General features: G+C 31.0%; 1 protein-coding gene across 3 annotated transcripts in view; it reads left to right on the top strand.

The window, feature by feature from the left end:
• LOC143062999 (FMRFamide receptor-like) overlaps nt 1–4,160 on the top strand; it is a 125,983-nt gene extending 121,823 nt beyond the window's left edge. For all 3 annotated transcript variants that reach the window (XM_076234877.1, XM_076234878.1, XM_076234876.1), the window contains one exon: nt 1,734–4,160. In XM_076234877.1, coding sequence (XP_076090992.1) covers nt 1,778–2,944 — 1,167 coding nt within the window. In that variant the 5' untranslated portion in view covers nt 1,734–1,777 and the 3' untranslated portion in view covers nt 2,945–4,160. The remainder of the gene's footprint in view (nt 1–1,733) is intronic.
• Nucleotides 4,161–25,199: the final 21,039 nt, after the last annotated feature.

The raw sequence follows: 25,199 nt of genomic DNA, 5'->3' as shown, positions 1-25,199 counted from the left end.
TTTCAAAGAAGCGATAAAGATGCATTCATATACTGCCCCTTCCCACATGAAGGATATTCCATATCATAGATATAGATATGAAAAACATGATTCGTGAAGTCTACGTCAATAAGACAACCCAACACAACTAACGGTATGTCGTAGATGTTGATGTTCTAAAGATGATGGGCATGTATATAGATAGATGTGGTATGAGTGCCAATGAGACAACTCTCCATCTAAGTAACAATCTATTAAAGTAAACCATTATATGTCAAGGAACGGCATTCAACACGGAGCTTTAGCTCACACCGAACAGCAAGCTATAAGGGCCCCAAAATTACTAGTGTAAAACAATGTAAAACCATTTAAACAGTGAAAATAACGGTCTTATCTATAAGACGAATAACGAAAAACACTTATGAACCAAATAAACAGACGACAACCACTGATCATCAGATTAACTAAGTTTTATCAAGAAGGATCAAGTAATCAATTAGATGGAATAATGCTTGACAGAAAAGATTGTTGACTAGAACCATTAACTTTTAGTAAACAAATAATACTTCGTCATTGTCTGTCTATCACTAGTTCCAATGGTGCCAAAATTATCCAAATAATGACTATTGTCAGACATTAATTAAAATCAATTGGTAATACTAGGAGATATGTATTAATGCATTCAATAATTAAATATGATCGTATTTTTATTATCTGCTTTCATTTCCAACAAATACTTTAATTAGAAATTTGATGTTGTTAGCGCGATTTACGATGTATTCTTGATTCATTCAGTCGTTCATTGGCGACTCACAGTGTCTGTGCTAAGCTCCTAGTATTACAGCAATAAAATGTTTTTTAATACCAATATATCATTTGTGTATTTGAAGGAATAATTAACAAATAGTCAGAATAGAACACTCAAATTTTTGTACTCACATTTACCTAAAATCATATATATATTATATATATATATATATATATATATATAAAGTGCCTAGAAAATCAACCTAACGATGTTAGAGTAGATTTGATTCGTAACTTCCTCCCCGGCGCCGGGGCTGGAACCTGTACTGTTTTTTCTAACTTCTACGACACCACCACCTAGCATTGCGCAGAGACCTTATCCCCTCCTCTAACTCTAGCTTATAAAAATAAGCTTTCGTTTTGGGAGGTGTTACCTGCTTGTAGGAATTAAACAAGGATCTCTGATACAATACACGAAGTATTTATTTTTAGTGTACAGAAATGATCATCTACTCATCTCTTCAGTATAATTGCAGTATGCTAATCTATTTTAGAAGCATACAATAACTGTAAATACATATATGTATGAAATTGAGAATGGAAATGGGGAATGTGTCAAAGAGACAACAACCCGACCAAATAAAAAACAACAACAGCAGAGGTTCACCAACAAGTCTTCAATGTAGCGAGAAATTCCCGCACCCGGAGGCGTCCTTATATATGTATATGTACTTATTTATACAATTTATATGAAAATTAAAATAAGGAGATGTTGTATAATTGCCATGGTTCGAACAAAGTTCAAATTAAGTTGATGTAAGTATTTAGGCAACCATACGGCCTTCAACAATGAGAAACCAATACCGTATCGTCGGCTTTAAACATAATAAAAGGCCCTTGACTTGAAAGATATGAATCAATTGAGCTTATATTGAGATATTTAAAAGACATTGTGCTATCTTTTGCTGTAGACCACATCCGTAAATATTTGTATTTTTTATTTGCAGATTTGGACAGTGTAAATAACCTGACCTCTTAAAACAAATAAAAAATGGGAAGCTATGGGATAGCTGAAAATCTTTCAAGCCTGGTCGTAATTTTCAACTCAACACCTGAAATAATAGCACTAAATATAACAAATGGACCTGGACCATGTGACGATGCAACAGATGAGTATTCGGGGTTTTATAATGTGGCCCAGTTTATCACGGGTCTCATTATTTATCCAATCGTATGCATTCTTGGTATCATTGGCAACACATTGACCTTGATCGTCTTAAGTCACAAAGATATGGCGACGTCAACAAATGTCTACCTTTCAGCTTTAGCTGTTTCGGATACAATCAAACTCATCAATGATTTCTTTTACTTCATAATGGTAGTTCTGCAAGATCAAAATTTGGACAAGGACATGAGGCTAATTTCAAATTTTTATCCGTATGCCCATTACATATTCAATATGTCAGTATGTGTGACGGCTTGGCTTACAGTGTCTGTGGCAGTTGAACGTTATATATCAATATGCATCATAACAAGAGCCAAAGAGATGTGTACTATATCAAAGGCAAGAATAGTGAGCACAGTCGTGTTTCTCACAATGATAATTCTAACTATACCGTCTGCTCTACGATACGAGGCAATTCATCAAGTGGATACCTACAAAAATATCACGTGTTATACAGTGCTTCCGAGTTCCCTGGGAAATAATTCGGATTTTATGGACCCATATACATGGGTACAAAACTCCTTACGATCTATTATACCGTTGATTGTTCTTATATTTTTAAACGCAAGAATAATCAATGAATTAAGAAAGCAGAGAGTGAAAGGCAAGAAACTTTCTTCTAGAAATAGAATCACGCTCATGCTTATAGCAATCATTATATTTTTTACTGTTTGTATAATGCCGGATGCATTTATGTCACTGTTCTTCGGCTTTGGATACGTTGATGAATCAAATTTAGTGAAAGGGATTAGGGAAATAACAGATTCTCTGCTAGCTATCAACTCTGCCTTTAACTTCGTTTTATATTGCAGTATGAGCAAAATATTCCGAACAACATTTTCAAAGATATTTCTGACACGGTGTTTAGCCCCAAAACCGTCTCAAGATAGACTTCTGAACAACGGTACATGCATCGAAAAAGAGGCTAAATCTGTAAATCGTAAAGATAGTAGCAGTGGAAGCGGAAATAACAACAAGGAAACCTTTGTATAATTTAGTAATCAACTGAATTGACATGCGCTCTTGAGTGTAAATATTGCATTTGAATTTAAATTGCTCTAACATAACTTTCATTTGCGTCATATGACTCGCACATGATATCCAACAGTGCGTACATGTTTTATATTGTTCTTCATCTACTGATTGCACTAAATAATCAAAATACTGTCATGCTAAATATACATGTGATTAACTATAAAGCCTGTGACGTTAATCTATTGTCACGTTTTATACTCATCTTGTGTGTCAAAGATCGGAGCAACCATGTACTGTTTGCACAATTACGACAGTTATGAGGTTTTAGACACGGACTGCCCGGTGAAATATGAATGTGATATATGCATGTTTGGATATACCAGTAGACGAATTATTCTCATAGAAAAGTATATGTGGGTCTAAAAACTTGTTATTGATTAATTTTTAACATAATTTTTATTTCTTTCTTCCTTAACAAGAGCAATATACAACTCTAATGTGAAAATAATTGATGTATGTCCAATGTCAAATAACACACAATCATTCGTGTTTATTAATATCTTCAGTGAATTAATATACAAAAAAAAATAAAGACGTCTGGGAAAAACAGTCATTTCAATTCCTGGTTACAAAAGCCGTTTCACTATTGTGTTTGGTAGTAGGAACATGGTAAGATTCAAAAACTACATTTTTAGCAATTGGTTGAACCAGACTGATGTTTAAAACTTTTCTTAATTTTGCAATGATATGCAAAGTTTTAAATATTTATTCAAGTATTGGCTTTGCATCTTTCTTTCTTTATTTCGAGTAACTTAAAGATATATTATGTAAGACTGGTAAGAAAATCGATTGTATTTACTTCTTCATACTCAAATATTTGTACTTTCATTTGTAATATAATGTCATATTAGGGTGTTACTCCGTTAAATGCATTTGGATGAATATATGCAATGGCGAAGTTAGATAAATATAACTTCATGAAATACTGAAAGCACGATACGAATGAAGTCAAGCGGAAAAGACTTTTGGGAAATAAAAGAACCAAACCTTTTGAACTTTTATTACGCAATATCTGCATTTGAGGAATTTATATGTATTAGCAGAGTGACACCCCTCTCAGCGTTTAAATGATTTAATGTCAACTGAGATCTAACATAAGCTTTGTATTTATATTATTTAGCAGAAAAATGTTTTCCATTGTGCATCAGTCCGAAAATAAATCATATCTACATACTTTTGTTATTTCATAGATGTGGCAATGAGATAACTCTCCATCAAGGTCACAATTTGTAAAAGTTACAGGTCAAAGTCCGGCCTTGAACAAGGATCCTTGGCTCACAACGAACAGTAAGCTATAAAGAGTCGTCAAAATGACCAGTGTAAAACCATTCAAACAGAAAAACCAACGGTCTAATATATATACATACATATAAAAACCGAGAAACACTTATGAACCTCATCAGCAAACGAAAAACACTGAATAACAGGTCCCGGATTAGGATAGTGCAAGCAAATGCATCGGGTTTAAACAGGCACAAACCTTCAACCTTACCTAAAACAAAACAGAAAGATACACATACCAACATAAGACCTACTTAAAAGTAAAATAGCAAAAATGAAGATCGTTTAGGAAAATTCAAAACGAAATGTCATGTATCAAAAGGCAAAATCGAAGCACAAACACACCAAATGAATGAAAATTAACTGACATATTTCAAACTTTATATCAAACTTTGATACCTCTCATTTGTATGACAGTTCCATAAAATTCCATTATATTGACAATAGGTGAGCAACACAAATAGACATCAAAGGTAAATTTTGAAAAAAGGGGCACAGCAGTCAACATGGTTTTATAATTTTAATCACTATAAAACAAATAAATATATCAACAACACAAAAAAAAAGTATATAGGCACTCTATAGACAAATTTTAAAAATACAAAAGCAAAAAACGAATCCAGGATTCTGTTATATCAAAAAGAAGTCAAGCAGATAGAAGTGTAAGGAAAATAGTGCTCAGGTATTTAGTCTTAGACATTTAAGATATTTATATAATAGTATTTCTAGTTAGTTTATCGGATCCACCGCTTTCTAAGTTTTGTAAAAGTTTCAAAATATTAAATAACTTAGTCTACATAAACAATGAAAACAACACTATGACATCATAAATGTTTTGCCTGAAAACAAAATTAAGTCTTGTATTGAAAGCGCTCTTTTTGTATTTACCCTTTATCAGGAACGCTCACAGCCGAATAATTTAATGCGAAAAGCATATTTAAGAATCAAAACCGTTGATATATTAGTAGAGCTTTATAACCTCCAAAAAATAGCCGAATCCAGCTAAGAGCAATATTACCGGAAAATGTTAAAACTTACGTTATAATATGTACTTCCATGTGAAAAAGATAAATTAACCAAAGTACTATTTAGGTGTCCAATCTAATTTAATAATAAAAAAAAAATAGAGGGCAACATTTAGCTCGCAAAATGTTTCTTTTCGTATCCCTTTCTTCCGAAATGTTTAGATATATCCTTTGAATGTTTGAATAATGTCCCACTAGCCTTATTCTTTTTGTTGAATTGTTATTTGTCGATAACGATACGGATAGGCATTTCAGAATACCGATTTATGATTATATTAACAAACAACACTTTAATGGACAAATAAGTGTATCAATGTTTTAACAGCAATCGCATTGTAAAATAAAGAAACAATACTGTTACAATACTAAGATAGACACGGGGCGTATCAAGATAAAATTAAGATAACATTATAGGAAATAATGTATGAACCATGCAAATAATTCAGAAGGTAAACATTGCTATATCAATAAACAAACATGTCAAAATAGAACAGACAACATAAAAATATCTCAGGAAAAAAAATGTTCGCCATAACTCATAAAAGAGGGGCGAAAGATACCAGATGGACATCCATACTACAATAAATCGAAAATAACTGACAACTCCATGGTTAAAATAGAAGAAGACAACCAGACACATATAAGTACACAAAACACAACATAGAAAACTAAACCTAACTTGCACTAAAAATATATCCAAAACAAAGATCTTTATCATAATGGATTTGTATTTAACGTTCAGGGGCAAATATTACATGCAAACCAGGACAGGAATATGGTATGAAAATGAACCGTAATTTGTACTAGACCAACAGTCTGTGCTGGATTTATGAAAAGAGTTTTCGGCATTGCTTATGTTCAAAATAGTCTCAGAGTATTAAATAAAGTTAATATTACAAGGTTTTGACAATATAACTGGTAGAATAACGCATCCACTATCCAATAGTCATCAAATGATTATACTTGTTTCGGAATAAAAAAGATAGAGGATTTCATTTTCAATAAAAAGAAAATGGTTTTCCGTCTCTTCCAGTAGGCAAAAGCACATATCAATCATATTTTTTTATTTATTCATTTGAGCATGACCCATCAAATGATATACAATTTACAACCTAAAAAAGAACACTTTCGTTCCTGGGAATGCCCTTCCAATTTATAAAGTACATAGCAAACTTGATAACTTTTTGATTTAGTAAATCATAAGCTATCATATGGTACAATTGTTAACCAAACACTGCACTTTGTAACTTCTTTGATTCACCAGAAATCAAATACTTTTGAGAAATATGTTTTAACAAAGCCACGGGGGAAGCGCTATTCTAAACAAGAGAAAATATTTTAATACGTTATTCATTGCGTGTGTTTTCAGCAATTATAGGTCATAATAGTTCTATGTCCTCTTTTGTTATTCAATTAATAAAAATAAATGGGTGTTTGAGTGCTAAAAAAACTCAGTTAAACTTCATCACATGTTTATGTGTTGTCTCGTATAAAGAGCATCGTCATTGGTGTTCTTTACTTATGTCTTTAATGTTTTAATCCTTTACGTCATGTTATGATAGGCTCTATCTGATATATAATTCCAAACACTTCTTTCATATTTAGACAATTTAGAGCTTAACTCAATACATGATCACATGTTTTATTCGAGCATCACTGATGAGTCTGTGGTACTAGACAAAAGTCGAGTTTTTACTAGACAATTTTAAGCCTGATATCTGCTTTTTTTTTCTATTTTTTAAGTCTGTATGTTGTCTTTAAAAAATATAAGTCATAAGGTACATGGTTGTGTAAGTGTCAGTGTTTGAGTGTTGTCTCATATACATAGCATCGTCATTGGTGTTCTTTACTTCTGTCTTTATGTTTTAATCCTTTACGTCATGTTATGATAGGCTCTATCTGATATAAAATTCCAAACACTTCTTTCATATTTAGACAATTTAGAGCTTAACACATTGTATGATCACATGTTTTATTCGAGCATCACTGATGAGTCTGTGGTACTAGACAAAAGTCGAGTTTTTACTAGACAATTTTAAGCCTGATATCTGCTTTTTTTTCTATTTTTTAAGTCTGTATGTTGACTTTAAAAAATATAAGTCATAAGGTACATGGTTGTGTAAGTGTCAGTGTTTGTGTGTTGTCTCATATACAGAGCATCGTCATTGGTGTTCCATACTTCTGTCTTAATGTTTTAATTCTTTACGTCATGTTATGATAGGCTCTGTCTGATATATAATTCCAAACACTTCTTTCATATTTAGACAATTTAGAGCTTAACACATTGTATGATCACATGTTTTATTCGAGCGTGACTGATGAGTCTGTGATACTAGACAAAAGTCGAGTTTTTACTAGACAATTTTAAGCCTGATATCTGCTTTTTTTCTATTTTTTAAGTCTGTATGTTGTCTTTAAAAAATATAAGTCATAAGGTACATGGTTGTGTAAGTGTCAATGTTTATGTGTTGTCTCATATACAGAGCATCGTCATTGGTGTTTTTTACTTCTGTCTTAATGTCTTAATCCTTTACGTCATGTTTTTAATAGACTCTGTCTGATATAAAATTCCAAAAGCTTATTGTTGTTTTGAAAATTTAAAGCTTAAAATATTGTATGGTCACATGTTTTATTCTAGCGTCACTGATGTGTCTGTGTTACTATCTAGACAAAACCCGAGTCTGGCTTAGATAATTGTAAGCCTGATTTTTTTTATATTGTTGAAGACTGTATCATGTGTATGTTGACTTTAAAACATAAAGTCATCAAGTACATGGTTGAGTCAGTAATAGTGAAGCTTAAACGATATCTTCATTTTGTTTTTAGAAATAACAGTAATATATTATTTCGAACCTGCATATATAAACGGAAGAAGCAAATGTACTTAATTAATATAATTTATCAATTGGAAAAAAACAGTACGCATAAATTTTAGCAGTTTTCTACAAGTACTTTTTTTAACACAAACAATGTTATATATCGGAGACAGTTATTCTGTTTACAGCTTGATCAAATCAATTAAAAGATATAGTGCCATGCTATGTGAATTTTTATTTATTTTAATATCATAGAGCAGGAATATAGCCTTTGCGTATGCATTCTTTTTCCGATGTAAAAAGACGAAGAAAAAGGCATAACCAGTACCATATGCCACCCTTATTATACAGAAAGACAACATCAAACAATTAGTAGGTCATAAGTATATATAAGTCTGGAAAGATGAGGTCCAAAATGTTTCCCAACATTTAGTTTTTGGACTGCATCTGTTTTCCATGCAGGAAATATTTGATATACATGTACAACGCAAAATGTAATATTTAATTCTGAAAGGATATATGATAAAAGCCATCATTAGGCTCATTTAAATGTGCAAATAAATCACACCAAGATTATATAAATTTTATTATTAAAGAATTGGATGATATATAGGAATGGTCATTTTGATGCACAAAATATCATGTTTGATATCTCAAGGAGCGACCTCACATTATGTAATTGAAATATATATGCATTATAAAATTCATACAATCCTCGCAAATAATACAAAAAGCCATTTATTAACTGAAATATAAACATAAAAAAGATGTGATATGATTGCCAATGAGACAACTGTCCAAAAGAGAACAAAATGACACAGACATTAACAAATATAGGTCACCGTATGGCCTTCAAAAATTAGCAAAGCAGCCGCTTTTAAGTAACATGAAAAGGAGTTTGAATCACATCATCTTTTGTCAAGACATTTTAAGGAGAAAGATGTCTTTAAGGTTAGGTAGTTGTTCTTATATCTATATCACTAGGAAAATACACAAATGAATTTTGACAGATTTCGCTAGTTTTACTTAAAAGTAAGACGTTTGAAGGCTTAATTTGAATATGCAAGTCAGGCTTTAAGATATAGAATTGCTAATATCTGACAGCTTGCCTAATGTATCGTAATCATCGCATATCAAAATGATAATATGTGTAGACTTTTAAGATGTATTATTTCACTTGGGGAAAAGTATTTTGACTTGATCGTGACGATATCAAAATAAGGAGTGCATTTCTATTTAAAAATTGAATTATGCTTAAAGCCTGAGAATGACAAAGTTGATATACACAATCATCAAATGTATTTTTTTATATACAAAAGTCATCATCATATCAACTCTACAAAAGAAACAAACAATTTATACAATATGCATAGAAAGATATAAAAGACAATCTATATATAATGTACTTATAAGTATACACTTTAACTTATTTAGCTTTTTTGAGGAGTTACAAAGTATAAGTAATCACAATAAGAAATACAAGATAGCCTCCTTTATAGTTATCAAAGGTACCAGGATTATAATTTAGTACGTTAACAATAATGGTTAATGCCCTTTGTATATATTTTTTTCCTTCAAGAATCAATACCTATTAAAATTTGACAAATATAAAATATGTATGTACAAAATGTAATTTAAATTTAGATTTCTGTTCAATTTTTTTTTTATCCTTTTTTAATGGATTAACTGAATTGGCCATTTAACTTTTCATTCAATATGTATTATGTTATTTCAGATACAAAATTTATTTCATGAGTAAAACTATGAAAGGGATCTATGCAACATCAAAACTATCATACTGCACAGACAGAATCATCACATTATCATTATGCATTTGACGTTTTGTCTCATAATAAGAAATGGGTTATTAATTTCGGAGCGCTTGAGATTACACCCTGATTTTGGTTGAGTTTGTGTTGCTCAGTTCTTTTCTATGTTGTGTTTTTTACTGTTGTTTGTCATTTTCGTTGTTTTCGACTTGGTATTGTCAGTTTGATTTCGATCAGAGTTTTAAATTTCAAAACGTAACTTTCTCGGGTGGATAAATATCGTCACGCCTATTTTCATTTAACTAGTACTGTGTGTTTAGAGGACAGCTGAGTCCCGTTTGCGTGTAGCGCATTTCATCGCTGAGTTGAAGACCCATTGCTGCTATTTGGTCGGGCTGTTGAGACTTTGACACAATCCCAATTACCATTCTCAATTTTACTCAAAACCCAGAAGCATTTATTTAAAAAAACATATATTCTTAGGCTGAGCTGTTAAGGGAAAATAATGTGCACTTGTGATGTCAACTTCAGGTAACCAAGAATAATCCCTCATTTGAGAAGCAAAATGGCAGAAACCCGATGGCATATAATTCATTCAGAATTAGTTACAAGCCATCTACAAAAATGACCATATAAAGGAGGAACTAGCATATTTTAATATGTATCACCTTGATTCCAAATATTTGGCTTTGTGCAATCATGATGAAGGTTAATTCAGTAAAGCCCTTCGGATGCATGGAATTTATGTAAAAAAAGTATAACATGTATCTTGTTTAACAGCATTGTATATTATTCCGAGTGTATCGCCAACTCAGTAGTAAGTACGTTAATTATACTTCGGCACTGACATGATTCAATTCTTAAATTTTATTTTAAAAGTTTTATAAACTATTAAGAAACAAAGGTCCCTTAGTCAAATGTAACCTAAGGTTCTTTTTGCTCTTATTCTAGGTCTTTTTTTATCCAATTGATCGTTCAAAGTCTCGATTGTCATATATATATTATATACATTGTATATTATTGCTTTCAAATATTTGGATTTGAGCGTTCTTTACTGTTTGTTCTTTTGAAATAAATATGTTTTTAACACCAAAGCACTCCACATGAGGAAATAGTGAATTAAACTTATTTGTTTTCTTTGCACTTTTAAGAAGATATAGATCTCAGTCTTAGATATGTCACTGAAGTGGCAAACTACAATGTCCTTTATTTATCAATAAAAAAAAAACATGTTACAATTTTGAAATGTATTGCAGCCCGTAGTTATTATCTAGTTATTATATATATTTCACTGTTTGTTTTTTTGAAACAATTTCCTTCCATGATTAATGATTGTGTCAGCAAACAGAAAATTTAAATTATTTAAATATACTTGAATACTTTTATTCAATATCCGATTAAAACATTTTTTCTATAAGCGGCGTATTTATAGAAGGGTCTGCCGTTAGCAAACTAACCTGCGATTATTATTTTTATTACAAAAGACTCATCAGTGACGCTCGAATAAAACAAGTTTATATATACATGTATGGAATTCTGGATGATCGAAGTTAGAGAAGGACTGTCAAGTATATGCGTTAAGCAACCAACAATCAATTAACCAATCAAGTTAATGCGCCGTTTGCAATAAATATATATCAAATTTATAATAACAAATATTTTTAGAATATAATTTTGCAAAATATAATTTTAAACTTTCTTGATGAACACTTGCTGAATTGTCTTATTCATCGACCAACAGCTGATAAAGCAACTTTCGATTTGCTGGGTCAATAAATCCTCAATATGATATGTCATGAAGGAAAATCTATGATACTAAAAAAAATATAAATTATCCAAGTAAATTTTTGAAGCAATAATTATGAAAAATTCAACCTTTCCTAACAAAAAATAAATTAAGGGTGTTGTATCAAAATTTAGAGACCAAAAGTATACGGAAAATTAGATCTCGGGTACTGAGACAGTTTTTGGTGATTTTATAGTATTTCTGTTTAATAAACCAGGCGGTCTGCTTTCCTATAGTCTATAAAAGTTTTCTAATTCAGACAAAATATTACATAGCTACATGCAGGTACAAAACGTAACTGAAAAATAATTAGCTTTTTTACATTTATAGTCTAAAGGTGTCCAATTTAATTTTTTTTCTTTAAAAAAATTAAGAGCAAAACTAGTACAAATGGTTAATGTTTGAATGTTGTCCAACTTCACTTTCTCTTTAAATCATAATACCTATGCGAGTACAATTTTGCCTACGCTTTCAATGATTATATTTTTGATGATATTCAGTTAATAGTCGCATTATAACTATTTACAGATAACATACAACTCCTGCTTAATCTAATTTCAAACTTATAACAGTTATGTGAAGTAGAAAATATTTTTTCAAAGTGAAGCCATTCTTAGAGATATTTCAATAGAGAAGGATGCACCTTGGTATTGCAGAACACAGATTTAGAATTAAATCAACAAACAACGCTTTAATGGACAAATACAGCTATATTAGTTTTCACAGCAATCACATTGTGAATCAAAGAAACACTATGCATAATCAGACAGATACTGGCGTATCAAGATGAATGTAAGATAACGAAATAATGTATGAACCCTGCAAATAAATCAGATGGTAAACATTGCTATCTCACTAAACAAGCATGTCAAAATATAACAGACAACATAAGAATATCTCAGAAATCAAGAACAAAATTGTTCGCCATAACTCATAAATATTGAGCGAAAGATACCAGAGGGTCATTCATATGCATAGATCGAAAATAAACTGACAACGCCATGGCTAAAATAGAAAAAGACAACCAGACCAATAATAGTATACAAGATACAACATAGAAAACTAAAAATAACTTGCACTTAAATTCATTCGAAACAAAGGTCTTCATCAAAGTGGATTTGTGTTTAACGTTCAGTGGCAAACATTACATGCATAACAGGACAGGAACGTAATTTGTACAAGACCAACATTCAGATCTGGATTTATGAAAGGGATTTTAGGCATTGCTTATTATCAAAATGGTTGCAGAAGATTAAATTCAGTGTATATTACAAGTTTTTGACAATATAACTGGTAGAAAAACTCATCCAATATCAAATGATTGTACTTGTTTCTAACAAAAAGAGATGTAGGGTTTCACTGTCAAAATCCGAGTTTACGTCACTTCTAGTAAACAAAATAAAATAATAAAAATTGAAATTGGGAAAATGTCAGAGAGACAACAACCAGACCAAAGAGCCAAAAACATCCGAAAGCCACCAATGGGTCTTCAACGCAGCGCGAAAATCCCACACTCGGAGGTGATCTTAAAAGCATGCAATCATATTTTTTTTTAAAATTCAGTTGAGCATGCCCATCTTTAAAACCAACAAAATGACACTTTCGGTTTCGGAAATGCCCTTCCAAATTGTTATGTACATAGCACACTTGATACACTTTTTGATTCAGTAAATCATGAGCTATCACATGGTACAATTGTTAACCAAACACTGCACTTTGTAACTTCCTTGATTCACCAGAAATCAAATACTTTTGAGATATATTTTTTAACAAAGCGACGGGGGAAGCGCTATTCTAAACTAGAGAACATATTTTAATATGAGTTGTCTCGTATACATAGCATCGTCATTGGTGTTCATTACTTATGTCTTTAATGTTTTAATCCTTTACGTCATGTTTTTAATAGGCTCTGTCTGATATATAATTCCAAACGCTGTTTTATTCGAGCGTCACTGATGAGTCTGTGGTACTAGACAAACCCCGAGTCTGGCTTAGATAATTTTAAACCTGATATCTGCTTTTTTTTTTTTGATGACTGTATGTTGATTTAAAAGTTAAATTCCAATGTACATGGTAGATACGTCACCGAAGCTTTAACGAACGATGTCTTCCTTTGAGTTTCATTTTCTTCAATAAAAATGATTTTACGTCACAACCAGTAGCCAAAAGCACATATAAATCACAACTTTTTTTAATTCAGTTGAGCATGACCCATCAAAATAATGATATACAATTCACAACTAAAAAAGGGTCACTTGCGGTTTCGAAAATGACCTTCCAATTTATAAAGCACATAGCACACTTGATGCACTTTTGATTTAGTAAATCATGAGCTATAACATGGTACAATAGGTAAACAAAAACTGCACTTTGTAATTTCTTTGATTCACCAGAAATCAAATACTTGTGAGATATATGTTTTAACAACTCGGCGGGGGACTAAACAAGAGAATATATTTTTAATATGTTATTCATTGCGTGTGTTTTAAGCAATTATAGGTCATAATAGTTCTATGTCCTCTTTTTTATTCCATTTATAAAAATAAATGGGTGTTTTGAATGCTAAAAAAAACTTCATCACATGTTTATGTGTTGTCTCATATACAGGCATCGTCATTGGTGTTCTTTACTTATGTCTTAATGTTTTAATCCTTTACGTCATGTTTTGATAGGCTCTGTCTACTATATAATTCCAAACACTACTTTCATATTTAGACAACTCAGAGCTTAACAAATATGATCACACGTTTTATTCGAGCGTCACTGATGTGCATGTGGTACTAGACAAAACCCGAGTCTGGCTAAGACAATTTTAAGCCTGATATCTCCTTCTATATTCGAAGTTTGTATGTTGACCTTTACAACATTAAGTCATAAGGTACAGCCCGTAACAGAGAAGTGATCGAATTGATGTTTCTTTACCGTCAAAATTAGCTACGTTATCGACAAACTTAATTGAGTAGTGATCGAACTATTGGTACTTCAACGTTAAAAAGATTGACAATGCTTTCATGTCGGGATAATCAAGTTTAATACCGATAATATTGAAAATTATTCTAATAATATGCAACAAAATATGTCCATGCACCATTTCGATTGGGCGAAAAGTAGTCATTTCTTCAAAGTCAGAACAGAAAAAAAAAGATTTTTGGAAGGACGTCTTGATAGTGTTATTTCCTTTACAATTTTACCCAAAACTAAAAGAAATATAGTGGTAAAGAATTATAAAGGTTTTTGATAGGAATGAAGTCCTTTATTTTTTCGGACTACAATGTATACCGTATGTGTGATGGATTTGAATTCAATCAATAACTTTGAAATGTTTTCTCATATGTATACACAAAAGGGAGAACTGGTATTTGTACTTCTGTTAGAATACATGTATGTCTTCGTCCGTTCCACATGCCAAACTTTTCTAGTACAGTTTAAACGGGAAACATTTGTTGAGAATTTTTTTTAATATGACAAAATAACGAGCAAAACTATTTCTCGAATGGCACACACAAAGAATATTTTTTTTTAGTAAAAATCAGTAAAAAAAAATTTCTCCATAATATACCATGGCCAGGACCTGACAGTTTTTAGCAGTGTTCAAATGAAAATCGTCCGGAAAACTGCGCTTGCTGTCATTTTGAAGGATCATGCAACATTTCACATATTACCCAAAAAACAACATAGGTTCTCAATTACTAAAAAAAGTTCTAAAAGATAATTTCAAATCAGAGTAAACATATTTTGTGTGTCATAAACATTCAATTCGGATTTGAATTTAATTTACCGAAACATTTCCGTACATTAAATCTTAGGACGGTCAGAACATTTTAAGGACGCAACAGATCGAAGTACAATTTTAAGTAGTACATAGATGTGCAATAATTCAGCTTCCTGTACATGTTCATGAAGTTCTAAATTTTGAATGTTGATTTCTTTAAAAGAAAACACCATTTTATTACAATAAAAAATCTCAAAATGGCCGTTAACAATGAAAAAGTTGACCATGAAAAAATCACATATCTAAGAAAAGCAGTCGTTTAATTGATTATAAGAAAGTTTCAGTGTATCATGTCAAATTTCTTTAATTTGATAGTTTTCCTTTAGTTACAAATGTAGCTCCATGTCTGATGGTGTAATAAAAATGAATGTCTCAGAAAGTGGTGAATTAGTTTCCATAAATGACAGATGAATCAGGTCAAGCTTAGTATTTTACAGTCAACAGACTACTGTAACATTGACGCACTCGTCGAACTGTTTAAAAGATTTGTGTTTATGACCAAAAATTTATATACAACTTCATTTATAAATTAATCTGAAGTTCATAGTGCGTCGTCACAATAATGAAAGTTATAAAAAAAATCTATAACCAGCAGATCTATTCTTCTATAAAGAAAGTATTTTTGTACAAAAGCGTATTTATTATAAAATGGTCCTAACTATAGAATAGATAGTTTACCACAGAAATCTTAAACGGAAGTTTCGACAATTTTAAACAGAAGAGATTTGAAAATAAATTTTACTTTAAATAAACACTGAAATAATTTTAATACCTTGAAGGTGTAAAGAATAAACCAACAATCACAATCTTTAAAAGTGTCTTCATTGCATTAACCGACGAGTCCATGTTTACAGTAGAAACAGTGGATGTGACTCCAATAAATTCATTATCATTGTAGTCATGAATATTTATCGCTTATATTAAATTTATAAGGATTTTATCGAGGTCGCACCAACTGTTTCTACAGCTAAGATCAGTTACATGTAACATGATCTCGTCGATTCGCACGACGAAGACATTGTTTATGACAGAACACACATTCTAGATTATGTATTTTTGTTTCCGTCAGTTCGAAAGTATTTGATTATTTCAACTCCTTTGTATTTCATAATATGTGTCATGAACAAAGACATATGTTCGATTGAATAATGATTTCCTCGTAACAAATGATAGAAATTTCGGAGATCCCGTACTTGATCCTTTATCGTTAAAATGAAAATGCCAATGACAGAGGTTGATTATAAAAAAATGTTTTACTGTGTTAAAAAAACTTCGACTTAAACAATGAAAACTTACACGTTGGACATGAAATATTTTGTCGATGAAGAAAATTAAATTATGTCACTTCTGAAATAAGTTTGTCGAAAAGGTAACTTATTCTGACGGTAAAGAAACGCGAATTCGATCACTACTCTGTTACGGGCTGTACATGGTTGAGTCAGTGTCAGTGAAACTTAAAACGATATCTTCATTTATTTATTTTTAGAAATAACGGTTATATATTATTTCGAACTTGTATATATCATCTGAAGAAGTGAATCATAATTTATCAATTTGGAAAAAAATCAGTACGAATCAGTGTTTGCAGGTTTCTGTAACAGTGGGCCGATGTTATTCTTTAAATCAAAATTTAGGAAACACATATAATGGAACATATCGGAGAATATTCGTTGTTTGAACTTGAGCATGTCAATTAAAAAAATTAGTGCCATGATATGTGTTTTCAATATTTTAATATGGAGCTTTTGTATTCTTTCTCTGTTGTGAAAAGACAAGACCATATTTAGGTTATGAACTTCGTTGTTTTAACATCTGTTTCCCCATGCAGAAAATAATTTCTTTACGTGTACAACGCAAAATATATTTAACTCTGAAAGGTTCCTAAAAATGTGCAAATAAATCACGTCAATATTTCATAAAATTATATAAATTGTTTTATTAAAGAATTGGATGGTATATTAGGAATGGTCAATTTGATGCACAAACTGTCATGTTTGATACTCTAGGATCTACTTCAGTTGACATAATTGAAATATATATGTATGATAATAACATTTTTTATACAATCCGCGCAAATAATACAAAAAGGCATTTATTAAATGAAATTTACCAGCCGTCTTTAAAGAACATAAAAAGGAATTTGACTCGCATTAGCATCTAAGACAAAACATTTTAAGTGGAAAGATATTTTTCAGGTTCGGTTTTTGTTTGTTTATCTCTATCCTTAAGAAAATTCACAAATGAATTTTGACAGATTTCGCTAGTTTTACTAAAATATAAGAACTTTGAAGGCTTAATTTGAATATGCAAGTCAGGCTTAAAGATATAGAATTTCTAATATCTGACAGCTTGCCTAATGTATCGTAACCAATTGCATATCAAAAGGATAATATTTGTAGACTTTTAAGATGCGTGTTTTCACTAGGGGGGAAAGTATTTTTACTTTATTGTTACTCGTGTATCAAAATAAATAGTACATTTCTATTCAACAATGGAATTATGCATTAAGCCTGAGAATGACAAAGTTAGTTTATACAATCATCAAATGTATTTTTAGATACAAAAGTCATCATGATATCAACTCTACAGAAGAAAGCAAACAATTTACACAATATGCATTGAAAGATTAAAAAGACAATATATCAAATGTACTAATAAATATAGTATTACGCTTATAATCATATCAATATTATTTAGCTTTTTTTGAGGAGTTACAGAGTAAAAGAAATCACTATAAGAAATGTAAGCCTATTGTATAACAATATCGGTAAACCGAATAAGACTATTTACCGGATTTGTTATCACATAAGTAAAACGACAGGTGCCACATGTGGAGCAGTATCTGCTTACCCTTCCGGAGCACATGAGATCACCCCTAGTTTCTGGTGTTTATTCTTTAGTTTTCTATGTTATGTCATGTTTACTATTGTTTGTATGTTTGTCTTTTTTATTTTTAGCCATGGCGTTGTCAGTTTATTTTGATTTATGAGTTTGTCTGTCCTTCTGGTATCTTTCGTCCCTTTTCATGTCCTTTGTATATATTTTTTTCCGTTAAAAACCATTACCTATAATTTGACAAATATACAAAATTTATGTACAAAATGTAATTTGAATTTAGATTTCTGCTCAATATTTTTGTTACTTTTTTTATTGGATCAACTGAATTGGCCCTTTAACTTTTCATTCAATATGTACTATGTTAATTCGGATACAAAAGATAACTTATTGGCAAGAGTAAAATTATGAAAGAGATCTATGCAACATCAAACTATAAACTCTACAGACAGAAACATCACATTATCATTATTCAGTTGAAATTTTGTCTAATAATAAGAAACGGGTTATCTATTTCGGAGCGCTTTAGATCACATCTTGTTTTTGGTTTGGTTTGTGTTGCTCAGTTTGTTTATCTGTTGTGTTATTTACATGTGCAGTTGTTGTCGTTTTCGTTGTTTTCGACATGGTATTGTCAGTTTGATTTCGACCCGAGTTTTAAATTTAAAAAGGTAACTTTCTGGGGTGGATAAAAATCGCGACGTCCATTTTTATTGGACTAGACTAAGGACTTTGCATTTAGAGTAAACAAAAGCACCAAGCATCATAACATTTTTTTTTATTCAGTTAATCATGACCCATTTAATGATATACAATTTACAATTAAAAGATAACACTTGCGGTTTCGGAAATGCGGTTCCAATTTATAATGTTCAAACACACTTGATACAGTAAATCATGAGCTACATTTTTTCACATGATACAATTGTTAACCAAAGACAGCACTTTGTTACTTTCTTGATTTACCCGAAATCAAATACTTTTGAGAAATATGTTTTAACAAAGCGGTGGGGGAAGAGCTATTCTAAACAGGAGAAAATATTTTAATATGTTGTTCATTGGATGTGTTTTGAGCAATTATAGGTCATTATACTTCTATGTCCTCTTTTTTTTATTCCATTAATAAAAGTAAATGGGTGCTTGAATGCAAAACAAAAAAAAACGTCAAACTTCATCACATGTTTATATGATGTCTCATTTACAGGGAATTGTCATTGGTGTTCTTTACTTATGTCTCAATGTTTTAATCCCTTACGTCATGTTTTAATAGGCTCTAATGTAAATCGTTATTTATGCGACGTCAAACTATGACTGATCGGGAATTGATGCAGTTATCGACTGATTCTTATCATTCAAACTTATTCATCTTGAAAATGAGTTCATGGACCCTTCTTTTCTCAAATGCCGTTTGATTTGATTACGCAAGAAGATTATATGTGCCAATTGTCATGAATACGTAAATAGTGCATTTTTTAAAAATTTGATATAATACTGCAGAAAATGATGTTTCTTTTCTACATTCATGAACATATGATAAATATCAGTTATTTGAAAAAATAATATGCAAAAATTTAGAGGACACTTATATAATACAGAAATTAGTAATTATTGATAAAAAAGTAATTTGTGATTATCTTTTAAAACAAAAAAGATATGCATATCTGTCTAAAGGGAAAATATGGTCAGAAATCCGAATTTTTAGCAAATATACAATAAATCTACCTCATTCTACCCAACAAGTAGCACATGAAGGTATATTTTTTTATACCATATTTGATTAATTCAGGCAGAACATAGCCTATATGCAAATTTTCATCAACATTTCAATATGGGATTAAAACTGTATCGTATGCCCTTCACACATTACATGATCACTTGTTTTATTCGAGCGTCACTGATGAGTCTGTGGTACTAGGCAAAACTATTTCATGAAATATATCGTATGCTATTCTTTTGTTTAAATTTGAGTATGTCATTTAAAGTATATAGGGCTATGATATGTGTTTTTTAATGATTTCACATCGAAAGAGCAGGAACGGAGTCTTTTCATTATTTCTCTGTTGTTAAAAGAACAAGACAAGAAACACATCAAATTAAAAAGAAAAGGCATATCCAAGACCATATGACACCCTAGCTAACTGCCTAAGTTTGAAACCCCATGCAAACAGACGACATCAAACATTTAGTGGGTCGTAAGTATACTCGTCTTGAGAGATGAGGAAGGCCTAAATGCTACCAAATAATTAGTTTATGGCAGATATCATTGAGAATGGAAAAAGGGAATATGTTAAAGAGAAAACAGCCCGAACAAAGAAAAGACAACAGCAGAAGGTCACCAATAGGTCTTCAATGCAGCGAGATATTCCCGCACCCGGATGCGTCCTTCAGCTGACCTCTTAACAAAAGTTCTATCGAATGCTGTAACATCTAATTGCCTTGCAGCAAATATTTGATATACATGTACAACGTAAAATGAGTTTAATTCTGAAAGGATTTATGATAAAAACCGTTATTAGGTTCCTTAATATGTGCAAATAAATCACGCCAATATTAATACATAAAACTATATAAATTGTGTTATTATAGAATCAAATGATACATTAGGAGTGGTAATTTTGATGCACAAAATGTTATGCTTGATATCTCTAGGATCCACTTCATATGACGTAATAAAAAATATTGGCATAATAACATTCTTAACTCACAAACAATAAAAAAAGCCATTTATTAACTGAAATAACTGAACAGCAGTCTTAGAGTCAAATAAAAAGGAATTCGACTAACATCAGCATCTTTTGACAAAACATTTTAAGGAGAAAGATGTTTTTAAGGTTAAGCTGTTGTTGGTATATCTAAATCTCTGGGTTCACAAACGAATTTTGACAGATTTCGCTAGTTTTACTTAAATGTAAGAAGTTTGAAGGATTAATTTGAACATGCTTCAGGCTTCAGGCTTCAAGATATACAATTGCTAATATCTGACAACTTGCCTAATGTATCGTAATCATCGCATATCAAAAGGATAATATTTGTAGACTTGTAAGATGTGATTTGTCACTTGGGAAAAAGTAGTTTTACTTTATCGTGACGATATTAAAATTATTAGTGCATTTCTATTTAACAATGGTATTATGCATTAAGCCTGAGAATGACAAAGTTGGTTTATATAAGCAACGAATAAAACATAATTGTGATAGTTCTTTGGAAATTTACCATCATAACACTTTCTCCGAATGGCATACATATTTCATAACGCCATGATTTTTAGATGTAAAAAAATCAAAGCAATGCAATGCTGTCAAAATTTGTAAAATTAACATGCCCCTCTACAGAAATGATTTTTAAAGATTACGTTATTTCAGTAAATATAAAATCAATAGTACACTTTATAGAAATGAGCTGTTAAAATGTTTTGGACAATTGTATGAAGGTCTTTTCACTGATATGTCAAAAAAGTTGGTTACTTTTAAGCGATATTTAAGAAGTGGTAAATACAACTTTTCTACATATAATCAATGAAATATCTTGAGCAACAACGTCCTGTTGTAATGGGAATGTCAGATTCGATGCCTCTATTAGAGAAAGAGCCACACACTCTGCACCTTAAAGAACCTTAACTACATGTCTCAAATTGAGATGGCTGTAGGATCTTGTTGAAAGGCAAACTATGTATCGAGAGGATTTTTAGTGTTCTTTTTGAGATACAAAAGTCCTCATCATATCAACTCTACAAAAGAAACCAAACAATTTATACAATACGCATTGAAAGATAAAGACAATATATAAAATGTACTTATAAACATACGCTGATACTCATATACATGTTGTCACCTTTTTTGAAGAGTTACAGAGTAAAAGAAATCACACTAAGAAATGCAAGATAGCCTACTTTATAACAATAACGATTAATGCCCTATATGTTTTTTTTCTTTAAGAATCATCACCTAAAATTAACAAATATAAAACATTTATGTACAAATGCAATTTAAATTTAGATTCTGCTCAATATCTTTGTATCAATTGTTTAGATGATCAACTGAATTTGCCATTTAACTTTTCAATCAATATGTATTATGTTATTTCAGATATAAAAGCATATATATATTTGCAACAATGAAACTATGAAATGGATCAATGCAACATCAAACTATATATGTACTCTACAGACAGAAACATCACATTATCATTATGTAGTTGAAATTTTGTCTAATAATAAGAAATGGGTTATTTATTTCGGGGCGCTTTAAATCACACCCTGTTTTTTGTTGGGTTTGTGTTGCATCACTCTTTAGTTTTCTATGTTGTAATATTTACTGTTGTTTGATAAATATTTTGATATGAGCGTCACTGATGAGTCTTATGTAGACGAGAGCGTGTCTGGCGTACTAAATTATAATTCTGGTACCTTTGATAACTATTTACACCACTGGGTCGATGCCACTGCTAGTGGACGTTTCGTCCCCGAGGGTATCACCAACCCAGTAGTCAACACTTCGGTGTTGACATGAATATCAATAATGTGGTCATTTTTATTAATTTCCTGTTTACAAAAGTTTGAATTTTTCGAAAAACTGAGGATTTCCCTATCCCACGCATAGATTACCTTAGCCGTATCTGGCACAACATTTTTTTGGAATTTTGGATCCTCAATGCTCTTCAACTTTGTACTAGTTTGGCTTTATAACTTTTTTGATATGAGCGTCACTGATGAGTCTTATGTAGACGAAACGCGCGTCTGGCGTACTAAATTATAATTCTGGTACCTTTGATAACTATTTACGTATTTGTATACTTGGCATTTTCAGTTTGATTCGACTCGAGTTTTAAATTTAAAAACGTAACTTTTTCGGGTTGATAAATATCGTGACGTCCATTTTCATTGAACTAGTACATTGCGTTTAGAGGACAGCTGAAGCCCTGCTGCGTGCAGAGAATTTTCCCGCTGTAATGAAGACACATTGCTGCTCTTTGGTCGGGTTGTTGTCACTTTGACACATTCCCAAATACAAGTATCAATTTTACTTAAAACCCAGCAGCACTCATTTCTAAAAAAACATATTCTCAGGCTGTTATTGTTAAGGAAAAATGATGTGTAATATCAACTTAAAGTAACAAACAATAATCCCTCGTATGAGAAGCAAAATGGCAGAGACCTAATAACATAGAATTAATTACGAATTAGTTACAACCAATACAAAATGACCAAATAAAAAAGGAACTAACATATTTCAATACGTATCACCTTGACTTCCAAATATTTGACTTTGAGCAATCATGATGAAGGTAAATCCAGTAAAGCCCTTAGGACGGATAAAATTTATATAAAAAATGTACTACGTGTATCATGTTTTACAGCAATGAATATCATCCCGATGGTATCGCCAGCTCAGTAGTTAGTAATTTGTACGTTGACATGATTTAATTCTTTAATTGTTATTTTTATAAATTTTATAATCTATTATTAAAATAAGGTTTCAACTCCGTCACGCAAATATGACCTTATTGTTTTTACTATTATTTCATGTCTTTTTTTGTCAAATTGTTCATTCCCAGTTCAAATATTTGGATTTGAGTGTTCTTAATGAAAGTAAATTAAGAGATCACTTGGGGACGCATGCAATTAATAAAATGCTGTTTTACTGTTTGTTCTTTTAAAAATAAATATGTTGACACCACCAAAGCAACCCACATGAGGAAATTAAAAATTAAACTTATTTGTTGTCTCTGCACTTTTAAGAAAATAGCGATCTCAGTTTTGTATATGTCACCGAAGTGGAAAACTACAATTTCCTTTATTTATCACTCGGAAAATATGTTTCATTTTGAAATATACTGCAGCCTGTGGTTATCATCGGGTATTTAAATATACTTGACTGTTTGTTTTTTAAAACAATTTCCTTCCGAAATAAATGATTGTGTCCACAAAAAGACTGAATTTTTAAGAAAATTTAAATCATTGAAATATACTTGAATACTGTTATTCCAGTCTGGTATCAGATTTTTTTTACAATTTTCTCTGTCATCCGCGTAATATCAGAAGAGACTTTCGTGAGCAAACTAAACTGCGCATATTATTGTTTTTTTAAAGGAACTTAGGACAAACATAGGAACTATAATACTTTTAATACCATCAACAATGAGCAATACCTATTCCGTACAGTAGGTTTTAATATATATATAACAAAGAAACAAGTATAACTTTTTAATAGTTCAACTATTTGAACAAATCTATCAACGGCTTTGCATTCTATGTCAACCTTTCAAACGAAACATTAAGTGGGTAAAACTTTTGTAACTTTGATTTGGACCTTAGATAAAATGATCTCAAAATGGAAAGAGATCTTCCTCTCATATAATATGTTATGCTATCACATATCCAAGGAAAGTTGTAAGTTCAAATGCAGTATATTTAGTTAATGATTTAGACTCCGAAACAGTAATTATAATAATACTTTATTCAGAAGCAATACAGCTTATAGAATATACAATTTTACAATATATTTTTGAATGCATCAGTGAAATATGAATACAATAATTATACACAATACATGTATGGCGGAGAATGAAAATAAATTCATATGATAAATAATTAATACAACTACATATTACGATTTTTTTCAATATTAAACAAAAAATTACCTTAATTATTAAGTTCTTTCACATAGTGAACTGATAACAACTGTATAAGTTTAAACGTGGATGGATATTGCCAATAATATTTCTTAATATATGTAGTTATGTACACATTGCAAGCATTTGATAGAAATTGACCTTCAACATAGTGACATGAAAAGCAATAGGGATCGACATCTCATTGTATGTGACCATGTATGGTTTTAATCCGAAATATAAAGTATATACAGCTTAGAATCCGAAAAATACTGTTGTGCTCCATTTGTCTCTATAATAATGTTAAGTTACTTTGACCT

The sequence above is a fragment of the Mytilus galloprovincialis genome, chromosome 2 (genome assembly GCF_965363235.1).
Source record: "Mytilus galloprovincialis chromosome 2, xbMytGall1.hap1.1, whole genome shotgun sequence".
NCBI classification, from domain to species: Eukaryota; Metazoa; Mollusca; class Bivalvia; order Mytilida; family Mytilidae; genus Mytilus; species Mytilus galloprovincialis.
This window is presented reverse-complemented; position numbering and strand designations above follow the sequence as displayed.